The sequence below is a fragment of the Pocillopora damicornis genome, chromosome 10, assembly GCF_964200805.1.
Source record: "Pocillopora damicornis chromosome 10, jaPocDami1.2, whole genome shotgun sequence".
In the NCBI taxonomy this organism is placed as follows: Eukaryota; Metazoa; Cnidaria; class Anthozoa; order Scleractinia; family Pocilloporidae; genus Pocillopora; species Pocillopora damicornis.
This window is the reverse complement of record NC_142679.1, coordinates 20232000-20251345: the sequence shown is the minus strand read 5'-3', so window position 1 is coordinate 20251345 and position 19346 is coordinate 20232000. Positions and strand designations below refer to the sequence as shown.

Sequence of the window (19346 nt, the reverse complement as noted above, 5' to 3'; positions counted from 1 at the left end):
CACTAACCAAACAGGCTCGCAATTAAGTGCTGCCTTTTGTAAACATTGCAGAATATGTTACAGAGTTTCTGGTTTCTCGCCAAAAAACGATGATACATTCTTTAAAATAGATTGATCGACTTTGTCACTGTGCGTTACAGATATTCTGTTTGGATCATAGAAGGTATTTAATTAGAAACTTCGTGGACAGGAGCCAATTCCAATGACATGGACAGTCACTAACACTGAAGCATGGTTTTAAAGTTTCTTCTCCTTTACTTGTTTCTCCTAGATTTCCAGGTATTCGAAGTTATGAATTAAGACGTTTACTAAACCAAAAACTATCAAATTTTCGCGATAGTCTTGCGAAAAAAGGAGCTAATCGGGCGACATCAAAGTATAATTTTGTTTGATTCAAACATAATCTTTCGTCCAAAGCTATGAGTGTTTTTGTTCTGTCCTTAGGTGCAATTAAGTCAGTTTTGTGCAATTTTTTTTTTTATCTAAAAGAAGAAACTTGGTATGATTAGTTGAAGGTAATAGTTTAAATTTGAGCTGAAATGAATTATTAATTTGATCGGTGAAACGAAAGACGAAATCTATCTTTTGTGGTTTTTGATAATGAAGGAAGAAGCTATTTTCTTTTTCCATCATTGCAGGAGGGTTTTTTTTTACCCCTGCGTTATTTGTGTCATGAATCAAACTTTTTTGATTGGGGCCATATTTACTACAAACCCTCTTTTAAGTGCTAAATCTTCGTGAAAAAGAATCTCTACAAAACCTAGGCCAACAAATTTTTACATTATTCCTTCAACAGATATGAGGTGTGTGCAAAATACATCAAGTTTGTATATCATAGCGCAATAATATAATTTACTGCGCGTGGATTTAACTAGATCACTAAAATTCGAATCCAAAGACAGAATGAGGTAGTTGCGATTTGTTTCGGCAGTTGTTTTAAGTCAAGCAAAATTTCTCATTGTCTAGTTTCATTTTCCTAAGAATGTTATCGTGGCCTGTGTTGCGGCTGTTTCTGCAGGCAACCTCTACACGTCTATCGCTGGCTTTCTAACTCGCCTTTTTTTCTTTTTTTTACCAGGATCCTGGAACGCACTAATCTATTATTTTAACACTGTATCTTGTCTTTTGACCCACAGTAAAATATTTTATTTGTTTTCAGGCTCAAACATGCTTTGCACAAAACGACGTGTTTCTTCCATCAGCCAAGGTGAAGACGTTGGAACCCGAGATCACGACCTCGACTCCTCTGCCCGTGACCGAGAGGAACCTGTGGGGAATAAGAATGTGGCAGGTGGCGGGATTAGCCTTCCTGTCCACCGTAGTGCTTGGTGAGTGTCTACTGATAACAGTGTCATCCTAAACTGTAAACCGGCTTCTGTTGGGAAGACACCGAGGCCAATTTACCTCAACAAATGAGTTCATACAACCAAATTATCCTGTAATAACCCTCACTGACGCAGCGCCAGAGTTTCATTAGAAACCTACCCATGGAGACTGGGGATAGGGCTCGTCCTCGTCTCACTGGTTTTTAACTAATCTTATGCGTTTGATTTTAGTCATATTTTGTTGCTGCCTCTGTGACTGTCGTATCCCTAAGACTACTTATGACAAAGAGGAAAAGCCACAAGAAGACAGTGACTGCAGTGACATTGAACCAGCGGTTACCATCCGTCAAGCACCTGTGGTGACACAAAAGCAAGAGCCTGAGGGCGAGAAAATGCTGGTTAACGGTTCCTCTCCCCAGGAACGTCACAGGGGCTCCAGAAAACACGAGATAGGAAAAGCAAATTCTGCTTTCGAGAACGACGGCGAAAATTCTGCTCTGCATAATGAAAACTGGATAGGAAAGCCGCGTATTTCATTCAGCCGGCAGCCTTAAAACATATTACGGTGTTGATATAAACTGAGGAGTGCACAGAGCTAAAGAAAAGCACTAACGTCCCAATTAAGACAACGCATAACTTTATTTTAATGGAGATGACTTACTAGTCTTACGGACAAGTTTAAGTCCGTTCTACAATTACTCCCATAGCTTTCTCAAGAATAGTTTAATCACATTATACTGCGAGTAATATCAGTTGAAGAGGTAAAATTTTTGTTTCAACGACAAATGAAGCGGAAACATACCCGCATACATTCGTCATCTCTTCCGAAGAAATCCTCGACACTCTTCTATACCAAGTGGTCCTTTATAGCAGCCATCTCTATTCTAAAAAGTTTCTACCTTTTGCACAAATATTACAAATGTCATACTGCAGTTTGCACGCAACCTCAGGTGACGTTCCATTACCATAAAATAAAAATATTTGCGTCCAAAAAAGTGGTACTCCATATCAAGTTATATTCTCAACATTCAATAAAAGTTTTTACTACGATCAAGAAAAACAGAATGTCACATGTATCTCTAAATATTTCATGCAATCGATCTGTCATTAAATCGTATAAAAATTATCGTACAGGTATTCACACCTGATTGTCATAAATAATTAAATAATTTAGATTCAAAAATATAGATGCCTCCGCTAACTTTCACTATAAAACAATCAAGATCTTTTTGATAAAAACGCTCTATGCGTTAGCCGATAGATCTATCTATCTACATGTTCAAAAGACTCTAAATAGCCTTAAAAAGTAGGCATGAATGATTAAGTAGCCCTTTTCGGCTTTCGTATTAACAAGTTTTAAAATTTTTCGCTGCAAACGTGTATTGCAAAAGTTTTCCCGCAAAGTGATACATCTTAAAGCTTCTCAGAAAAGTCAGGCGAAGAGGATGACGTCACTGTCTTATTTCAGAACGCCATACTGTTGATCTCGCCTCGTCCTCTTATGTTTGGAAGGTCAGTGTTGGAGGATACATCTGATGATGATGGCGGAGAAGCAGCAGTTAACAACGGATTAGCTCCTACTGAACTGAAACGCCCGGGTTTCCACGAATCCTCGAAGGAATGAAACTCCATTGAGGACCGGTGCATGGCGTTGTACTGAATGAGAGGGAAAAAAAACAGAATTCACTATCACATAAGCAGACATTCGTTGAGCTAAATTTTAAGTTGGTACCTCTCTGAATCAAGGATAATTCATCGATATTTCTCTCTGTTATGACATTTAACTTGTGTACAAGGAAAATATAATTTTATAAATCACTTAATGTAAGTTATGAAACATTGATCGTCAGATTAGCGTTCGCAGTTCATCATAAAGTTTAGATTAAGCAGAGGATAAAACGGAGAGCCCGTGCAGCCACAAACTAAAATGACTACCATTATACCAGACTTTGTACCGCTTAGTTGTCAGCCAGTCAGAGGTCAATCATCAGTAGTTAGTCACTCAGTAAGATGCTAAGTTGCTCCGTCAATCAGTTGGTAAGTCACTCAGTGGTTCTGTCAGTCAGTCATTTGGTAAGTCAGTCAGTGGCTTTGTCAGTCAGTCAGTTGGTAAGTCAGTCGGTGGCTCTGTCAGTCAGTTGGTAAGTCAGTCAGTGGCTCAGTCAGTCAGTCAGTTGGTAAGTCAGTCAGTGGCTCTGTCAGTCAGTGAGTCGTTCTGTCAGACAGTCAGTCAGTCACTCTGTCAGAGAGGGTCAGTCAGTGGTCCGTCACTTGGACGGTTAGTCAGTAAGACAATCAACCAGTCCACCATTCACCAACTCCGTCGGTCAATTTCTCATTAAATCAATATCAATCAGTCTACATATTCATTACCGTTGGTGTCTGCAGATCGTTGGGAATGAGGGGTACAGACTCCGTTCTGGGATCTTCTTCCGAAATAGACTGGTAAGGAGTTCCAATAGGGGAGTCAGAGCTGAGCAAGATTAGATAAGAGGAGAAACACGACACAAGTGAGTATTCACTCAACCACCTTAAATACACCAGTTTCGTTCTCAAAGGACAGAGGAATGTTTAAAACGTATTTGGGCATGGGAGATAAGACTGGAGACATGTTGTTATCGGATGGCTGTGGAAAAGAAAAAGGGGTAAGCTTCTAAAAAAACTGTGGTGCTGCGTCGGTGGGGGAGTATAACAAGATAGTTTTGTTTCATTAACTGAGTCGATAATGTAAATTGTCCACCGTGAAGAGTTTTTAATCTGACGTTCCGAGCGTTGACCCTTAGTCATAGTGAAAGTATAGCAAAACAGTTTATTTAAATTAATGTTCAAGTCACTCACCCACACACGTGTAAAATGCTACGGTGCTTTCGACCCTTGGATGACGGAGTTCTGGTGAAAGAAGCAATGAGTATAGGGTTGTCATAGCAATTAATACAAATAAGGACAAATACATATACATGTACGCATTGGCCAGCAAAAAGTATCACTGGAAGGAAAGCCAAATCTATATCAACCTAAGACTTGGATGGTAACTTCCCACATCTTTAGCAGATTCTTTCGGTCGCAAACTTAAACACGAAGAAAAATTCAGGAAAAAAAACAGTTTTCACACTTCATTTTCTTCGTTCATGTGCCAAGAGGAAACTTGAAAGCTGTTAAGTCTCATTTCCAGAGAGAGGGAATATCTTGCGTAAAAGCCCAAGAATTAATGGCCCATGTTTGACGTTTGAACATGGGTCATAAAAAAAGAAAAATCCTTAGTCAATTACATTGAGTAGAAGCTTACTCAGGTAAGCATTTTGGGTAAAATTTAGAACACAGCAAAAACAGTTTTTAAGTTCCTTGTTTCACAAATCACTTCTCTACATGACTCTGCCTAGAGAGAGCCTCGATCTTGTGTTCTAGACCCAGTCTTCAACCTCTACCTACGACCACTCATATCCAATGTGGTGTATTCTCATGTGAAGATGCAGTATGAATAAAGGGGTAAGTTTCTAAAGAAACTGTGGTGCTGCGTCAGTGGGAGAGTATAGCAGGTAATTTAGTGTTAACAACTGGGTTGAAAACGTAAATTAGCCACCGCAAAGAGTAAAAAAGCTGAGAATGTGGCTGCAGTACTCCATCGCTCTGACGAAGGGCTAACGCTCGAAACGTCAGCTTTTTTACTCTTTACGGTGGCTAATTTACGTTTTCAACCCAGTTGTTAACACTAAATTACCTGAAGATGCAGTAGTTACCTAAGTAATATGGGCAGCACCAGAGTGAGGTTAATGATGAGGAAAAACCCAATAAGAAGAGTTATAAGCAACAGTTCAGCAACACCCTCCCTGCAATGGAACCATAAATATCATGAAGCAGTACATTTTGTTTACTTTTATACGTTTATTCATAAGTTAATCTCTCCAACACCAACCCAATGCCTAAGAAAAGTCCACTTTTTTTATCCCCTGAGCCGAGTCTCTCTCCAATTTGTTTTGGATGTCCAGAGACTTAAGCTTACCAAAAGTGTTTCCCTGACAACCAGACAATAAGGGTTGATTATTACAACTGTGATTGGCAGGCACAATGCTCAGCATTATGATTAGTGCACTGGCCTTTTGATCAAAAAGTGTTGATTCACCAGCAACCTCTGATAAAATGTCTGGTGGTGAGCTGTCATATCTTGGCATCCCATTCAATGGGAATGTGGTTGCAGTACTCCAACTCACGAATGACTTAAAAACTGGGATAAGCCCTGAAGGGGTCAGCCAGTGGCTCAAGAAAACACCTCACTGTTGACAAATAAGATCTCATTGACACACACTAACTGATTTGTTATACTTACGCTATGTAATAACACACAGAGTACTGGGCACACTTGAATTGCTACAATTAAAAAAAATATAATTTACACATTACAGAGCAATACATAACTGTCTCTCTTATTGCAGACTGTAACACTCAAACAGAAGATAAAATATCTAAATGTGTTTGTAGGAAGTAAATTTCCTTGTTAATCCACGATGGTTGATTTTTTTACATTTTTTTCCCAAGAAAAACTAAATGAGGGTATATATTATCCATCTCTTTGCCGTGGTGGAAACTTTGTTTAGGAAAAGCAATAACAATTGAGTCTGGCTCTAACTCCAGAGCTGTTTGATTTAGGATTATTAATATCCAAACAAATGTTCATCCTCTGATCAAGAAAGTGAACAATTCAGCTTGTAAAAGCTCATTAACAGCTGAACTAGTCTCTCACCAATGGCAAGTTGATAAAGACCATTTAACTCCCCTTTTATTTTTATCTTTTGATCAAAAAACAAAGTTTCTCAACACATCTTGACCAATTTTCTCCCAACTGATGTAGAAGAATAGGGGTAGCAAAACATTTATAAAACAAGATCTCATCATCAAATGAGGAACTCTGAGTAAATCAGGATCAATCTGGAATTCCATTTCTTTCCCTTCACTTTACTTTGTACTTGGTCTAAAAATTGTGTGACCCTCCCAACCAGACAGATGCAAAACAAACATTAATAGCAACTTGGTCACATGTTTTCCACCACTTTACTCAGTTTCCTCATTTTTATCTTGAGTTTGCATCATCTTCAAGTGATATTTTCTTTTGTCATGATTTGCCATTTTGATCACTCAGATTTTGGTTTCTCTACATGCATTTGAGCAGTTTCATACCTCATGTGCATATCCACAGTCAAGATTCTTGGCTATAATGGACACACTTTCTTGTGACTGGTGCAAGTCCCAGTCACCTTTTGAAAGATTATCTTCACACTCAGGAGGCAAATGATCCTTCAATTCCTGAACATAAAGATTTTCCACATAACAATTGAGGAATTGTTAAGCTTCAATTTCAATACATTGGATGGTAAGACATCCCAGTTCTAACTTTTGTCAGTGGGGGGGGGGGGGGGGGGAAGAATGGGGTGGCATTTGAAGACCAGTATCATGTCAGGCCTCTACAGTTTGCTAAATGAAGTAAGATCTTGTGTACTACACTTTTTGGACAGATCGTTGGGTTAAAATGTTGGATAAAGGAGGTAATATGCTTTGTGGAACACAAGCACCACACATACCACCCATTACCCCCATGGGAGATGTTAGTGGCCTAATCAGGTGAGAGCCCTTAGCCTCCCATCTACAAAATTTTGGGTAATTGTGAAGAAGAGCTCCCCAAAAAACCTGTCGGCCGACAGACGGCCGACAGTCGGCCGACAGTCGGCCGACAGTCGGCCGACAGTTGGCCGTCTGTCGGCCGACAGTCGGTCGACTGTCGGCCGACAGACGGCCGACAGGTTTTGCCTGAAATATAGGCTACCTGTCGGCCGACAGTCGGCCGACTGTTGGTAATGTGTCGGTAACCTGTCGGTAGCTTGTCGGAAGCTTGTCCGTGAAACGTTAACACAAACCTTAATATTTTCTCTCGGTTTTCGCTTGATACAACATCCAACATGTGTAATATGTTGACAATTGACTTTCAAAATTTGGTGGCTCCTAAAGGAGCCGTTTTGTGAGTGGTGAAATATACAAGATACTTCACTCGTAGAATCGTGATTTTAGCGGCGCGCGCCTAAATCAATTATCATAACGAGTAAAAAGATTCACAGTTGTATCGTTTATTAAACTTGAAATTGGAAATAGCAATTCATCCCAAACCTGCAAGATAGATTACGATGCTAGCAACAAATACATTACATACATACATACTTAAACATACCATAAGAGGCCGCGTTGCATTGTTGGGCGATTTGAACGAAAGCGTTTGTATTGATACGTAGCTTATGGTTTTCAGAGTTTTTGGCCGAGTTTTCGATTAAATTATCTTCCCATGCGATTCTTAGATTGTCTGGTGTGTTGTAAATTACGCAAGTGATATATCCTATACGCATCTGATAACATTTTGGAAGAAACGTTTCTTTACATACTACCAACTTTGCCGTCGATCGGTAAGTAGGTGAAGTCTGTCGAGTCATACATCACCATTACGGATTGTTATGTCACGTTAACTGTTCGTTTTTAACACAATTTTTTCTTTTTTCTTAACCTGTCGGTAGACTGTCGGCCGACTGTCGGTCGACTGTCGGCAGACAGTCGGCCGACAGACGGCCGACAGGTTTTTTGGGGAGCTCTTCTTCACAATTACCAAATTTTGTTCAGTATTGGAAGATATCAAATGTATCTCATACATACATGTGCTCGCTCCATAAGAATAAGAAATGTTCTTAAAGCTTCCTCCAAATGTTCCATGGCCTTATCTGCATACTAAGTACAAAGAAAAAGAAAAATTCTATTCATTCAAATAAAACCTTAACTATTAACACAAAGTAAGCCAGCAATAATTCTACTTCCAGCAACGATTTTGTCAGGCTTTAACAATGCATTTTAGAGTTCAACAATTGATATTGAAATAGAGCATTGAACATCATGTACTTTTAAAAAGTCAGTAGCTTTAAAAGTTTTCTGACCTTTTGATTTGGATTATGTTCATCCAGTGGGCAGTCCATATAGTATTTCACGACTCCTGTGTAAAGAAATAAGACAACTCAATGCAAAAAAAATTTCACATCATAGAGAACCTAATGCAAAGAATAAAAGATTCGACTGAGGATGGGTTTACAGTAGTTTATTTTGTTCTGTGGTCAGATCATTCCAAGTACACTCCTTTTTCACACTATAGTCAGATTCTCTCACAATAGAAGTACAACCTCTCTTCAATATAACTGTCTTGCCATTTGTCCAGTGTGAACCCTTTAACTCCTAGGTGTGATTGGAGTCTAATTTCTCCTTACAGTATCATCCCTGAATCATATCACGTCTGGGTGGAAAGGGTCAATTGACCAAGAACAAACTTAAACTCAAAGCAATTAGAATAAAAAGAAAATACTAAATATCTTACCAGTATTCTTCAACACAGGTTGACTATTGACGTAGTAATTAACTGTTCCTTTAGGATTCACACACAGATCAGACATACCCTGTACAAAAACGGCTCGTCAGAAAATTGCAAACTAAAGTATCTTGCTGTGTACACCTCTGACCTGGTAATTAATAATGGTAATAGGACTGAGTGGAGTCCAATTCGGTCTGAAATGATACATTCAAGTGATCAACAAAATTGGATGACCACAAAGCGGGGGTCCAATTTGTCAATTATGAGTATGATTACAGACACAATTGGAAGACAAAAAGTCCTGTTACCAATTAATCATAACCATTACAATTTCTGAAAACAACAAATGCATTTAGGACAAACATCTCTGGTAGTGACGATGCCTAAAGTAACAAAATTTCTCCATTTTGGAAATTCCTCAGTTTTTCTAGGATAAGTGGTTGTTGCTATGGTTATTGTGATTAATTCTGTGATTGGTGGAGTTGGTTAAGTGGACTTAGTATGATTAGATTCTTCAGCTGTGTGATTACAGGTGTCTGATTACAGCCAATTGTCTGATTACACTGATCAATCTGTTTGATTACACTGTCCGATTACAGCTGTACAGAACGATTTATGAAAAATAAAGCAGCTAATGCACCAATAACATGTGAGGAAATTGTAAGTTATGATTAAAGTTATTTATTCGTGTATGGTTATGTAAAATACAGTTATGAACAAATGAAGGACATGTAACTTAAGTTTTTCATGTTAGGTCAAATATGAGTGCCATTAGCATTGTTCTGCAAGTAATCATCATAACTACTATGCTTGTGTAAGATCTTGTAGTCAAGAGACTAAAGCAGTAAACAACAATTTCAAGATCAAACCAGTGTCAACTGTGTGTTTGTTGTAAAAGTGATTGATATGGGCGGCCGTCACCACCAAAAATACAAGGATGTCAAATAGATCAGCAAATACAAAGATGGTGTAAGGATCAGCTGCAGGATAGCATAGCTAATAAAGGAATGGCATGGCCAAATTATAGACAGTCTAGTTTTCCTTCGTGAAACAGAACACCCTAAACATGAATAGTTTAGCCAAATGAGAAACGGTCTAGTAGCCCATGTTGAGTTGGAACATGAGATTGTGAAATGGACTAGCTCAATTACGAATAGCTTAGCACTCATTTGCGATACAGTACTCAAACGGTGTAGCGTTGAGTTAAACGGCTCAGGGTATCGTCGAGTAGCACAGCGTACGCACAAACGGTGTAGCGTTGCGTCAAATGGTTCAGCTTAATGTAGAATGGTACAGCGTACACACATATGGTGTAGCGCTGCGGGAAATGGCTCAGCGTAATGTCGAATGGTACAGCGTACATAAAAACAGTGTAGCGTTGTGTGAAATGGCTCAGCGTAATGTCGAGTGGTACAGCGTACATGCAAACAGTGTAGCGTTGCGTGAAATGGTTTAGCGTAATGTCGAATGGTACAGCGTACATACAAACAGAGTAGCGTTGCGTGAAGTGGCTTAGCGTAATGTCGAATGGTACAGCGTACACACAAATGGTGTAGCGTTGCGTGAAATGGCTCAGCGTAATGTAGAATGGTACAGCGTAGACACAAATAGTGTAGCGTTCGGTCGAATAGCTTTGCAAAACATCAGACGCTCTATCTGAACATTAAATTACTTAGTATTACTTGAAATATTTCGATGTTGTGGCGAATCGTCGTGGCGTGACGTGAAGGCTATGCCATTCCTTTATTAGCTATGCTATCCTGCAGCTGATCCTTAAGCCATCTTTGTATTTGCTGATCTATACGACATCCTTGTATTTTTGGTGGTGACGGCCGCCAAGGCATCTCGCCGAAACCACCAAAAATACAAACCGCAAATGGAACAGCGATCTGCTGGGGGTATGACGTCATCGAATGTGAAGACTGACACGAAATCATTACATGGCGTAGTATAGTCTTCACTTCGCTTTGCCGTAAAGCAGAGCCAATTTGGTACGTTTCTCCTCTTTTTTCACTACTGATATTGCACTTATTCGTTGTCGTTCATGAAAGCGTCAATTAAAATAGCAACGAGACTGAATTCTACCACGATTTGCCGGCCTCCCGGTTTACCACAGTTTGCACGCGTTGGTGGGCCTGAACATGTTTATAGTATTAAGTGGTGTTATGACGTGCATTAAATGTCAATTGTCGAGCTCTCTTTTCTTTCTCCGACTCACGCTTACTTTTCAATGAGAGTCCAACTTCAACGGCTCTTTGAACATTGGAGGAGTACGTGAGAAGTTAAATATTGTGTGTGCCCTGGACGCCATGGTAAGAAAACTGCTGTCCTTGATCTGTTTTGACATTTTTCGATCAAAGTGATATCGGAATGCTTTAATTGATGTGCCGGACGATAAGAGTAAGCTAAGAGAAGACATATTTATTATTTTAAAAAGGTGTACATTATATTGCTTTGTTTATTAATTTTTTCCTGGGTGCAGTGATAGTAAAAGTAATGCACCGTAATGCACGTAGTTGTACGTAATTGTCCAACTTTACATTTCTGTACCTCAACTATTAATTTAACTATTAAACTCAACTATTATTAAAATGTGCATTAAATGTCTATTGCCGAGCTCTCATTTCTTTTCTTTTCTGACTTGCGCTTTCTTTTCAAAGGGAGTTTAACTTCAACGGTTCTTTGAACATTGCAGGAGTACGTGAGAAGTTGGATTTTGTGTGTGCCCTGGACGCCATGGTCACGCAACTCTAGTCGATATATTTGGTGTGTACTGAACTCAGTCTGTAGCAATAATAATAATAAAAATAATAATAATAATAATAATAATAATAATAATAATAGTAATAATAATCACAAAAATTAATAGTTGAGGTACAGAAATGTAAAAATAAATAAAAATGTAAATAAATACGTCTACCGAAACAAACGACGAAACAGCAAGACGTCCTGTCAATTGTCTGAGTTATGCAATAGTTTTTATTCAGCAAGTTGCGACTGTAACAGATCGAACGGTAAAACTCGACCTAGAGTTGGACAATTACGTACAATTACGTGCATTACGGTGTCCGCACTAGCCTTCCTTAATACGTGATGACTACGGAATGGGAAAGAGCACAGGGAAGATAAGTATGTATGCGCGCAAAACCAACTCAGAAAAAATATTACTCTGGCAAAAACTATTTTGGAACGCGAAAAAACCCTTTAACTGTTTCCGGTCCAGACATGTAATCTACGTTTGATCGACAAAATAAAAATGGAACTTACTTTTACTATCACTGCACCCAGGAAAAAATTAATAAACAAAGCAATATAATGTACACCTCTTTAAAATAATAAATATGTCTTCTCTTAGCTTACTCTTATCGTCCGGCACATCAATTAAAGCATTCCGATATCACTTTGATCGAAAAATGTCAAAACAGATCAAGGACTGCAGTTTTCTTACCATGGCGTCCAGGGCACACACAATATTTAACTTCTCACGTACTCCTCCAATGTTCAAAGAGCCGTTGAAGTTGGACTCTCATTGAAAAGTAAGCGTGAGTCGGAGAAAGAAAAGAGAGCTCGACAATTGACATTTAATGCACGTCATAACACCACTTAATACTATAAACATGTTCAGGCCCACCAACGCGTGCAAACTGTGGTAAACCGGGAGGCCGGCAAATCGTGGTAGAATTCAGTCTCGTTGCTATTTTAATTGACGCTTTCATGAACGACAACGAATAAGTGCAATATCAGTAGTGAAAAAAGAGGAGAAACGTACCAAATTGGCTCTGCTTTACGGCAAAGCGAAGTGAAGACTATACTACGCCATGTAATGATTTCGTGTCAGTCTTCACATTCGATGACGTCATACCCCCAGCAGATCGCTGTTCCATTTGCGGTTTGTATTTTTGGTGGTTTCGGCGAGATGCCTTGGCGGCCGTCACCACCAAAAATACAAGGATGTCGTATAGATCAGCAAATACAAAGATGGCTTAAGGATCAGCTGCAGGATAGCATAGCTAATAAAGGAATGGCATAGCCTTCACGTCACGCCACGACGATTCGCCACAACATCGAAATATTTCAAGTAATACTAAGTAATTTAATGTTCAGATAGAGCGTCTGATGTTTTGCAAAGCTATTCGACCGAACGCTACACTATTTGTGTCTACGCTGTACCATTCTACATTACGCTGAGCCATTTCACGCAACGCTACACCATTTGTGTGTACGCTGTACCATTCGACATTACGCTAAGCCACTTCACGCAACGCTACTCTGTTTGTATGTACGCTGTACCATTCGACATTACGCTAAACCATTTCACGCAACGCTACACTGTTTGCATGTACGCTGTACCACTCGACATTACGCTGAGCCATTTCACACAACGCTACACTGTTTTTATGTACGCTGTACCATTCGACATTACGCTGAGCCATTTCCCGCAGCGCTACACCATATGTGTGTACGCTGTACCATTCTACATTAAGCTGAGCCATTTGACGCAACGCTACACCGTTTGTGCGTACGCTGTGCTACTCGACGATACCCTGAGCCGTTTAACTCAACGCTACACCGTTTGAGTACTGTATCGCAAATGAGTGCTAAGCTATTCGTAATTGAGCTAGTCCATTTCACAATCTCATGTTCCAACTCAACATGGGCTACTAGACCGTTTCTCATTTGGCTAAACTATTCATGTTTAGGGTGTTCTGTTTCACGAAGGAAAACTATACTGTCTATAATTTGGCCATGCCATTCCTTTATTAGCTATGCTATCCTGCAGCTGATCCTTACACCATCTTTGTATTTGCTGATCTATTTGACATCCTTGTATTTTTGGTGGTGACGGCCGCCCATAGATTGAGTTCTGTAAGTGACTTACAACTGCCAAAGCCAAATCAACTCCTGCACCACACCAAATTATTAGGAGGCAGATGATTCCAACTAATATGGCTCTGCAAAGATACAAGTCAATTTAAGAGCAATGAAAGGAATACATCTGCCATTAGCAAGGTTTGAAGTGTGACACATGCAAAACACGACCTAGATAATTATATATATTACAACTGAGGTGGAAATGTTGCCATAGTCAGCACACTGTGTACAATGCTGAGAGGCAAATGTGCATTTAACAGGGGTTGGTGGATCCTGGGGGGGGGGGGGGGGAGGGGGATCTACAGGGTTCAGTACTTACAGTACAAATCCACATCTGCTCCTTCTTAAAATTGCATAAATCATGAGCACACAAGCAAGAGTGGTCAAACACATTGTACCAAATGTAGTCCACCGTCTGAAATTCATAAAAAAATAGCTTATTTTATCATCTTGATCATAGTTTATTGTAGAAACCCTTTATGAAACATTTACGAAATCTTCAAAAGTACAAACACAACAATAATAATAAACAAAAAACCCTGTATGTTATAGACTGTTTCACTACCTTGCCATGACAATTTGGTTGACCTCGAGTAAGAGAAAATGATAGTTATCTCACCTGTAATACTCAATGTCATGGATATCTCCATTTATGGGAGGAAGATTAACTCTTTTTATTCTTACTAAACTGGTCACAATGCCTTCCAAGTAGATTCTAATTTTATCTATCAACTCTTCACCAATAGAAAATCCCGCACAGTCTGATTTAGCATCAAGGAGGATGCTGTCCATGTCTATCAGCTTATCTTTTACGAAATCAACCTGGAATATAACATAGTCCCATAAGATTATAGTTTGTTAAAAAAAAAAACACATTAACTCTTTACACCCTGACATCAGTATGCAAGTTTTCCTTCCTATTGTCTAATACATTTTTTATGGTGCTGAAAAGGAGAATTTTTAGGACAATCAGGAGCTTCTTCAATTGGTGATCATTGCCTTTCTTCTTGTGACCTTTGTGTGCGATCCAGGGGCCACATTGTAAGGAGAAATTAGATGCTAGTCACCCACAGGTGTTTAAGGGTTAGCCCTTAAACTCCCAGATCAAATTTTTAATTCTCCTTACTGTTAGCCATACAATTCCTATAATGTTGGTTCAGAGAATTTAGTATTGGATCAACCAATTATCCACAAATTGATATTTTTCTTTATTCTCATCACTTATCTGGTTGATATTGTATTGATATTGTAAGGAGAAATTCTTTCTTGGTCACTCATGGGAGTTAAAGGGTTAATTCTGTCAGTGATATGTTTATCATCAAGCAAAGAAATGATCCTTCCAAGTGGACTGCAATTTTGACAAAAGCAGAAAAGAAGCCTGGAAAAATTCAGGCTTTGAACCTGTTCCTCCCAAATACTAGTTGGGCATTTAACTACAATTCCTCTCAGAAACTCCTTTTCTGCAATGGCTAAAATTGCAGTCCATTTGCCAGGATCATTTCTTTGGTTGATTTATATCTGCAGTTCTAGTGAAATTTATAACAAGGCATTAAGATATTGACCAGACATCTCTGGTGTAAAAGCTGAAGTAAACAATTCTTCCACTGAGACTAGATACATCTATGTAAATGTTATTTCTGATTATAGATGTGATGGTATAATTTCAAAAGAATAATATTGATTACTTCAACTGCAAGGTCTAAATTTCATGCAAGAAAACAAGTAACTTTGAGTAATTAGTACCTTTGTTTCTATTTCTAAAAGACTTTCATTCACATTTTCTGCTGCTGCAAGCACTCCTGTTACTCCTTCATCTATTGTTTCATTAAAGACAAATCCTGCAATTCCTGCACCACTGAAATAAATGATAAATTGAGGTGACAAAAAGAATAACAGTACACCATTTAAACTGATTCTTAAATTTTCCAGTACTTTTTAACTAATCCATTGATATGATTGACTCTGAGATAATATTTTTAAACTAGACATTTTAGTGATTAATTACCCCAGCAGAGTATCAAATATTACATGTACCAGTATTTCTTTCCTAATTAATTTGAAAAATCATAAACCAATATTATTTACAGGTACACCAACAGCACATGACGTTTTTATTTCATACACTCTTAACTAATACTAAAAAAAATTACCAACCTGCACAAAACAGATGTAAACAGAACAATGCATCGCATAGCTATCACACATTTTGCTTGAGGTCTTTGGTGCTTATCACAGGAACACCAACTTGCCAAGAAATGTCCACAGAAGATAAGAAATAAAAGACCACCAAAAAGGCATAGACCCAAGGCATAAAGTAATAATGCCTGCAAAGGAAATAGAAATGGTGTCAAAACTTTACAAGTAAGACCTACACATATTTAATGGTTATTACAGTACTGCAATTAGCTTTGGTTTTAGTTTTAGGGTAACCTCGATGGCAAAGAACAATTTATCTTTTGATAGCACAATATTTGTCAAGTTGTAACTATTCTCTTGCACACAGGCAGCCTCTTTTCTGTTTTGCGTCACTACACAGTTTAAAAGAGGTGCCACCATCAATTAGCCATACAGACATGTCTCTACCTTCGGAAAAAAAAAACCATTAACCAACTTTTCAAACGCCACTCAGTCACCCCTTTGACCGACTTGAACAGTCTACATGTAATAAGATAATTGAAAGTCATGAATGAAAGTAATCCTCACAGTGATGTGCACTACTTAGGCAGTAGTGAAAATAAGGCCTGAAAAAAAAAAATTTCAGGCCTGTACGGGATTTGAACCCATGACCTCTGCGATACCGGTGCAGCGCTCTACCAACTGAGCTAACAAGCCAACTGGGAGCTGGTCATGATGGTGGTTCCAAATAAACCCGTGAAGTGATGAATATACGGTTAAGAATATATGAAAGTCATATATTTGAACTGCGGATAAAGACATGAATGAAAGTGATCCTCGCAGTGATGTGCACTACTTAGGCAGTAGTGAAAATAAGGCCTGAAAAAAAAAAAAATTTCAGGCCTGTACGGGATTTGAACCCATGACCTCTGCGATACCGGTGCAGCGCTCTATCAACTGAGCTAACAAGCCAACTGGGAGCTGGTCATGATGGTGGTTCCAAATAAACCCGGGTTTATTTGGAACCACCATCATGACCAGCTCCCAGTTGGCTTGTTAGCTCAGTTGGTAGAGCGCTGCACCAGTATCGCAGAGGTCATGGGTTCAAATCCCGTACAGGCCTGAAATTTTTTTTTTTTTCAGGCCTTATTTTCACTACTGCCTAAGTAGTGCACATCACTGCGAGGATCACTTTCATTCATGTCTTTATCCGCAGTTCAAATATATGACTTTCATATATTCTTAACCGTATATTCATCACTTCACGGGTTTATTTAGAACCACCATCATGACCAGCTCCCAGTTGGCTTGTTAGCTCAGTTGGTAGAGCGCTGCACCGGTATCGCAGAGGTCATGGGTTCAAATCCCGTACAGGCCTGAAATTTTTTTTTTTTTTTTTTTTTTTCAGGCCTTATTTTCACTACTGCCTAAGTAGTGCACATCACTGCGAGGATCACTTTCATTCATGTCTTTATCCGCAGTTCAAATATATGACTTTCATATATTCTTAACCGTATATAATTGAAAGTGGCGTCAAGAATCAACAGGTTTCGTCTGTCACGTTTTATGCCTATTTATAAGTAGAAGCCGACCTGTAGCGATACTCTGCAGGCGCAGAAATCATACAAGAAAATGTACCCCCCCGATAAGATCCCTTATATGAAGGGCAAACTTTCAGAAGTAAGCATTGTAATTCTCAAAATGCTTTAATTAAATCAAATGCAATGGCGGTACAGATGACATACATCAAATCAGGTAACGAGAATCTCTGTGTTTGATCGAATCTCTACAATACAACCCACACTCAGATTTTATTTCCACTTTAAATAAAATCAAGATCTTCATAAATGGAACCGAACAACGACTTTTAATGCACTACTGTAATTGAGCCTACGTTTGTCCAAGAAAGTCACAAGTTGTGCCTGAGAAACGCATCAAAATAAATCTAATATTGTCCTACCTGTTGGTAATCTTGAAGAGTAGGTGCAAAAACAGATGAAACATTATGAAAATAAAAATTAACGTGCGCAAAGGAATGGAAAAATTTTGCAATCCATGGTAATTGGAAAGTATCATCAACACTACAGTTCGCCATTACTCTATTTCGTACCTTGTCTCTCTCTTCGACCTTCTGATCTCCAGGTCCAAACTCGTGATCTTCCCGTGAAGGCGTGGGCCTAGTGGAGTCTTCATTGAAACTCGTATTTCTAAATAACTGAGTTAGCCCTGTCCAATAGTATATGTTTAAAATCACTCACTGACAAAAGATTCCCCAACTTAAAAATATAAATACAAAAAATTTAAGAAACTGTTCAGCACAAGGCTTACCTCTCGGCCGGCTTACCTTTAGGCAAGTTTCACCATCGTCCCACAGAAATTCGTTGGCTAATAACGACTCAGGCCGTTTGGTCAATCAGCTAACGTCTCAAGTAGATTAGTCTTGGGTCGACGAGTTCAGTTATAGGGTCAGCGAGTTTATAGGGACCTTGAGAAGTCAGGACGGCAACGCCAAGGAAGACGCTGATTTGAAAATGAATTTATAATTTTTGTTGGAATTTCGCGAATGACTTGATGTGTTTACCATCTCTTACAGCGACGCAAGTTAACCTCAGCATAACTTAGGAGAGCGACGTTGAGTTCCAAATGGAACTTAACTAATTTGCCGTCGTGGTTTCCTTTCACCAGGCCACACAAATTTTGGTGATTTCACTTTATTCTTTTACAGAGGACAGCCAAGGGCCTGTTTACATGGAGGTTGGGGACCCCATGGGTACCCCAGGTAGGTGAGGTAGCCCGCCTAAGTGGGGTAACCCGCCTGTCCATATAATTTCTTAATTTATCTTGATCACGTTTACATGATAGGTGGCTGGGGTGACCCGCCTGGGCGGGTTGCCCGGTCTGCCAGGTAGGGTAACCCTGTCAACCGGGGTGACAATTTGTCATGTAAACGTCTCAAGGTTAAGTAACCCGCCTAGCCGGGACCCCGTTCATGGCAAAAAGCTCAAAAGCGAAACACGTACGTTTTAGAACTTTGTACATTTCCTAGCCATGTCATGGCAAAAATCCCCAGAAACCGCAACGGACATACAAGGAGTATAAAGTGTTCCCATTTCGGAATATATGGCGTTGTAAATAGACCATATTTCAAACTATCATTATACGTAACGTATTAAGTCAATGCATGGTTCTTCGCGTAACCTAACACCGCGTAACACAACACGTACAAATACATACGTGTCCGAGAATTAATCTTTCGTCTTTCTCGAGACGTGGGGTTGGGACGCTCATGCTCAAACTCCCTAATTGCAAGCGTAACAACAACCTCAAGAAACCTCACCCCAGCACCCCGAGCTGGTAAGATTGTATGTAAACGCGTTTTATTTTCGACCACGGCTAGGCGGGTTACGTCACCTATCTGGGGTCCCCTACCTTGTAAACAAGCCCTAAGAAATGTACACAGTTTCGAAACGCACGTGCTGAGCTTTTGTTCTGCTCATTAGCTCTTTTGTTTTGCCACGTCCTCGTTGCCGTTGCTGTCGTGGTCTGCAAAAGGTGTCTAATGTCTCAGGTCGGCAAGCTATGGTTTCGGTTCGGCAAGGTATGTTCTCGGGTCGGTCTCGGGTCAGTCCGTTTATGTCTCGGGTCAG

At 39.4% G+C, this 19346-nt stretch overlaps 2 protein-coding genes across 3 annotated transcripts; one reads left to right on the top strand and one right to left on the bottom strand.

Annotated features, from left to right (window-relative positions):
• Nucleotides 1-8: 8 nt before the first annotated feature.
• LOC149039324 (uncharacterized) lies at nucleotides 9-2483 on the top strand. The gene is made up of 3 exons (XM_089185387.1): nucleotides 9-279; nucleotides 1160-1328; nucleotides 1557-2483. Exons 1-3 carry the CDS (start codon nucleotides 232-234, stop codon nucleotides 1877-1879), a joined length of 540 nt encoding a protein of 179 aa, XP_089041513.1. The 5' UTR covers nucleotides 9-231; the 3' UTR covers nucleotides 1880-2483.
• Nucleotides 1946-18092, bottom strand: LOC113664615 (protein tweety homolog 3). 2 transcript variants are annotated; one of them, XM_089185316.1, is made up of 15 exons: nucleotides 17810-18092; nucleotides 15739-15908; nucleotides 15328-15439; nucleotides 14204-14406; nucleotides 13904-13999; nucleotides 13592-13664; nucleotides 8719-8797; nucleotides 8288-8343; nucleotides 8013-8084; nucleotides 6498-6623; nucleotides 5650-5690; nucleotides 5063-5152; nucleotides 4164-4214; nucleotides 3699-3798; nucleotides 1946-2981 (listed from the first exon to the last, which is right to left on the bottom strand). In XM_089185316.1, exons 2-15 carry the CDS (start codon nucleotides 15774-15776, stop codon nucleotides 2790-2792), a joined length of 1329 nt encoding a protein of 442 aa, XP_089041442.1. In that variant the 5' UTR covers nucleotides 15777-15908; nucleotides 17810-18092; the 3' UTR covers nucleotides 1946-2789. The 2 variants fall into 2 exon arrangements, with proteins under 2 accessions (XP_089041442.1, XP_027036039.2); XM_027180238.2 differs by having other exon boundaries at nucleotides 17660-17846.
• Nucleotides 18093-19346: the final 1254 nt, after the last annotated feature.

Coding starts and splice junctions, on each gene's coding strand:
- LOC149039324 (XM_089185387.1), top strand. CDS start 232: ATGGTTTTAAAGTTTCTTCTCCTTTACTTGTTTCTCCTAGATTTCCAG. Junction 280..1,159: donor TGTTTCTCCTAGATTTCCAG/GTATTCGAAGTT, acceptor ATTTGTTTTCAG/GCTCAAACATGCTTTGCACA. Junction 1,329..1,556: donor CCTGTCCACCGTAGTGCTTG/GTGAGTGTCTAC, acceptor GTTTGATTTTAG/TCATATTTTGTTGCTGCCTC.
- LOC113664615 (XM_027180238.2), bottom strand. CDS start 17,794: ATGGCGAACTGTAGTGTTGATGATACTTTCCAATTACCATGGATTGCA. Junction 13,665..13,903: donor AGCAGATGTGGATTTGTACT/GTAAGTACTGAA, acceptor GTATCTTTGCAG/AGCCATATTAGTTGGAATCA. Junction 8,344..8,718: donor ACCTGTGTTGAAGAATACTG/GTAAGATATTTA, acceptor TTCTTTACACAG/GAGTCGTGAAATACTATATG.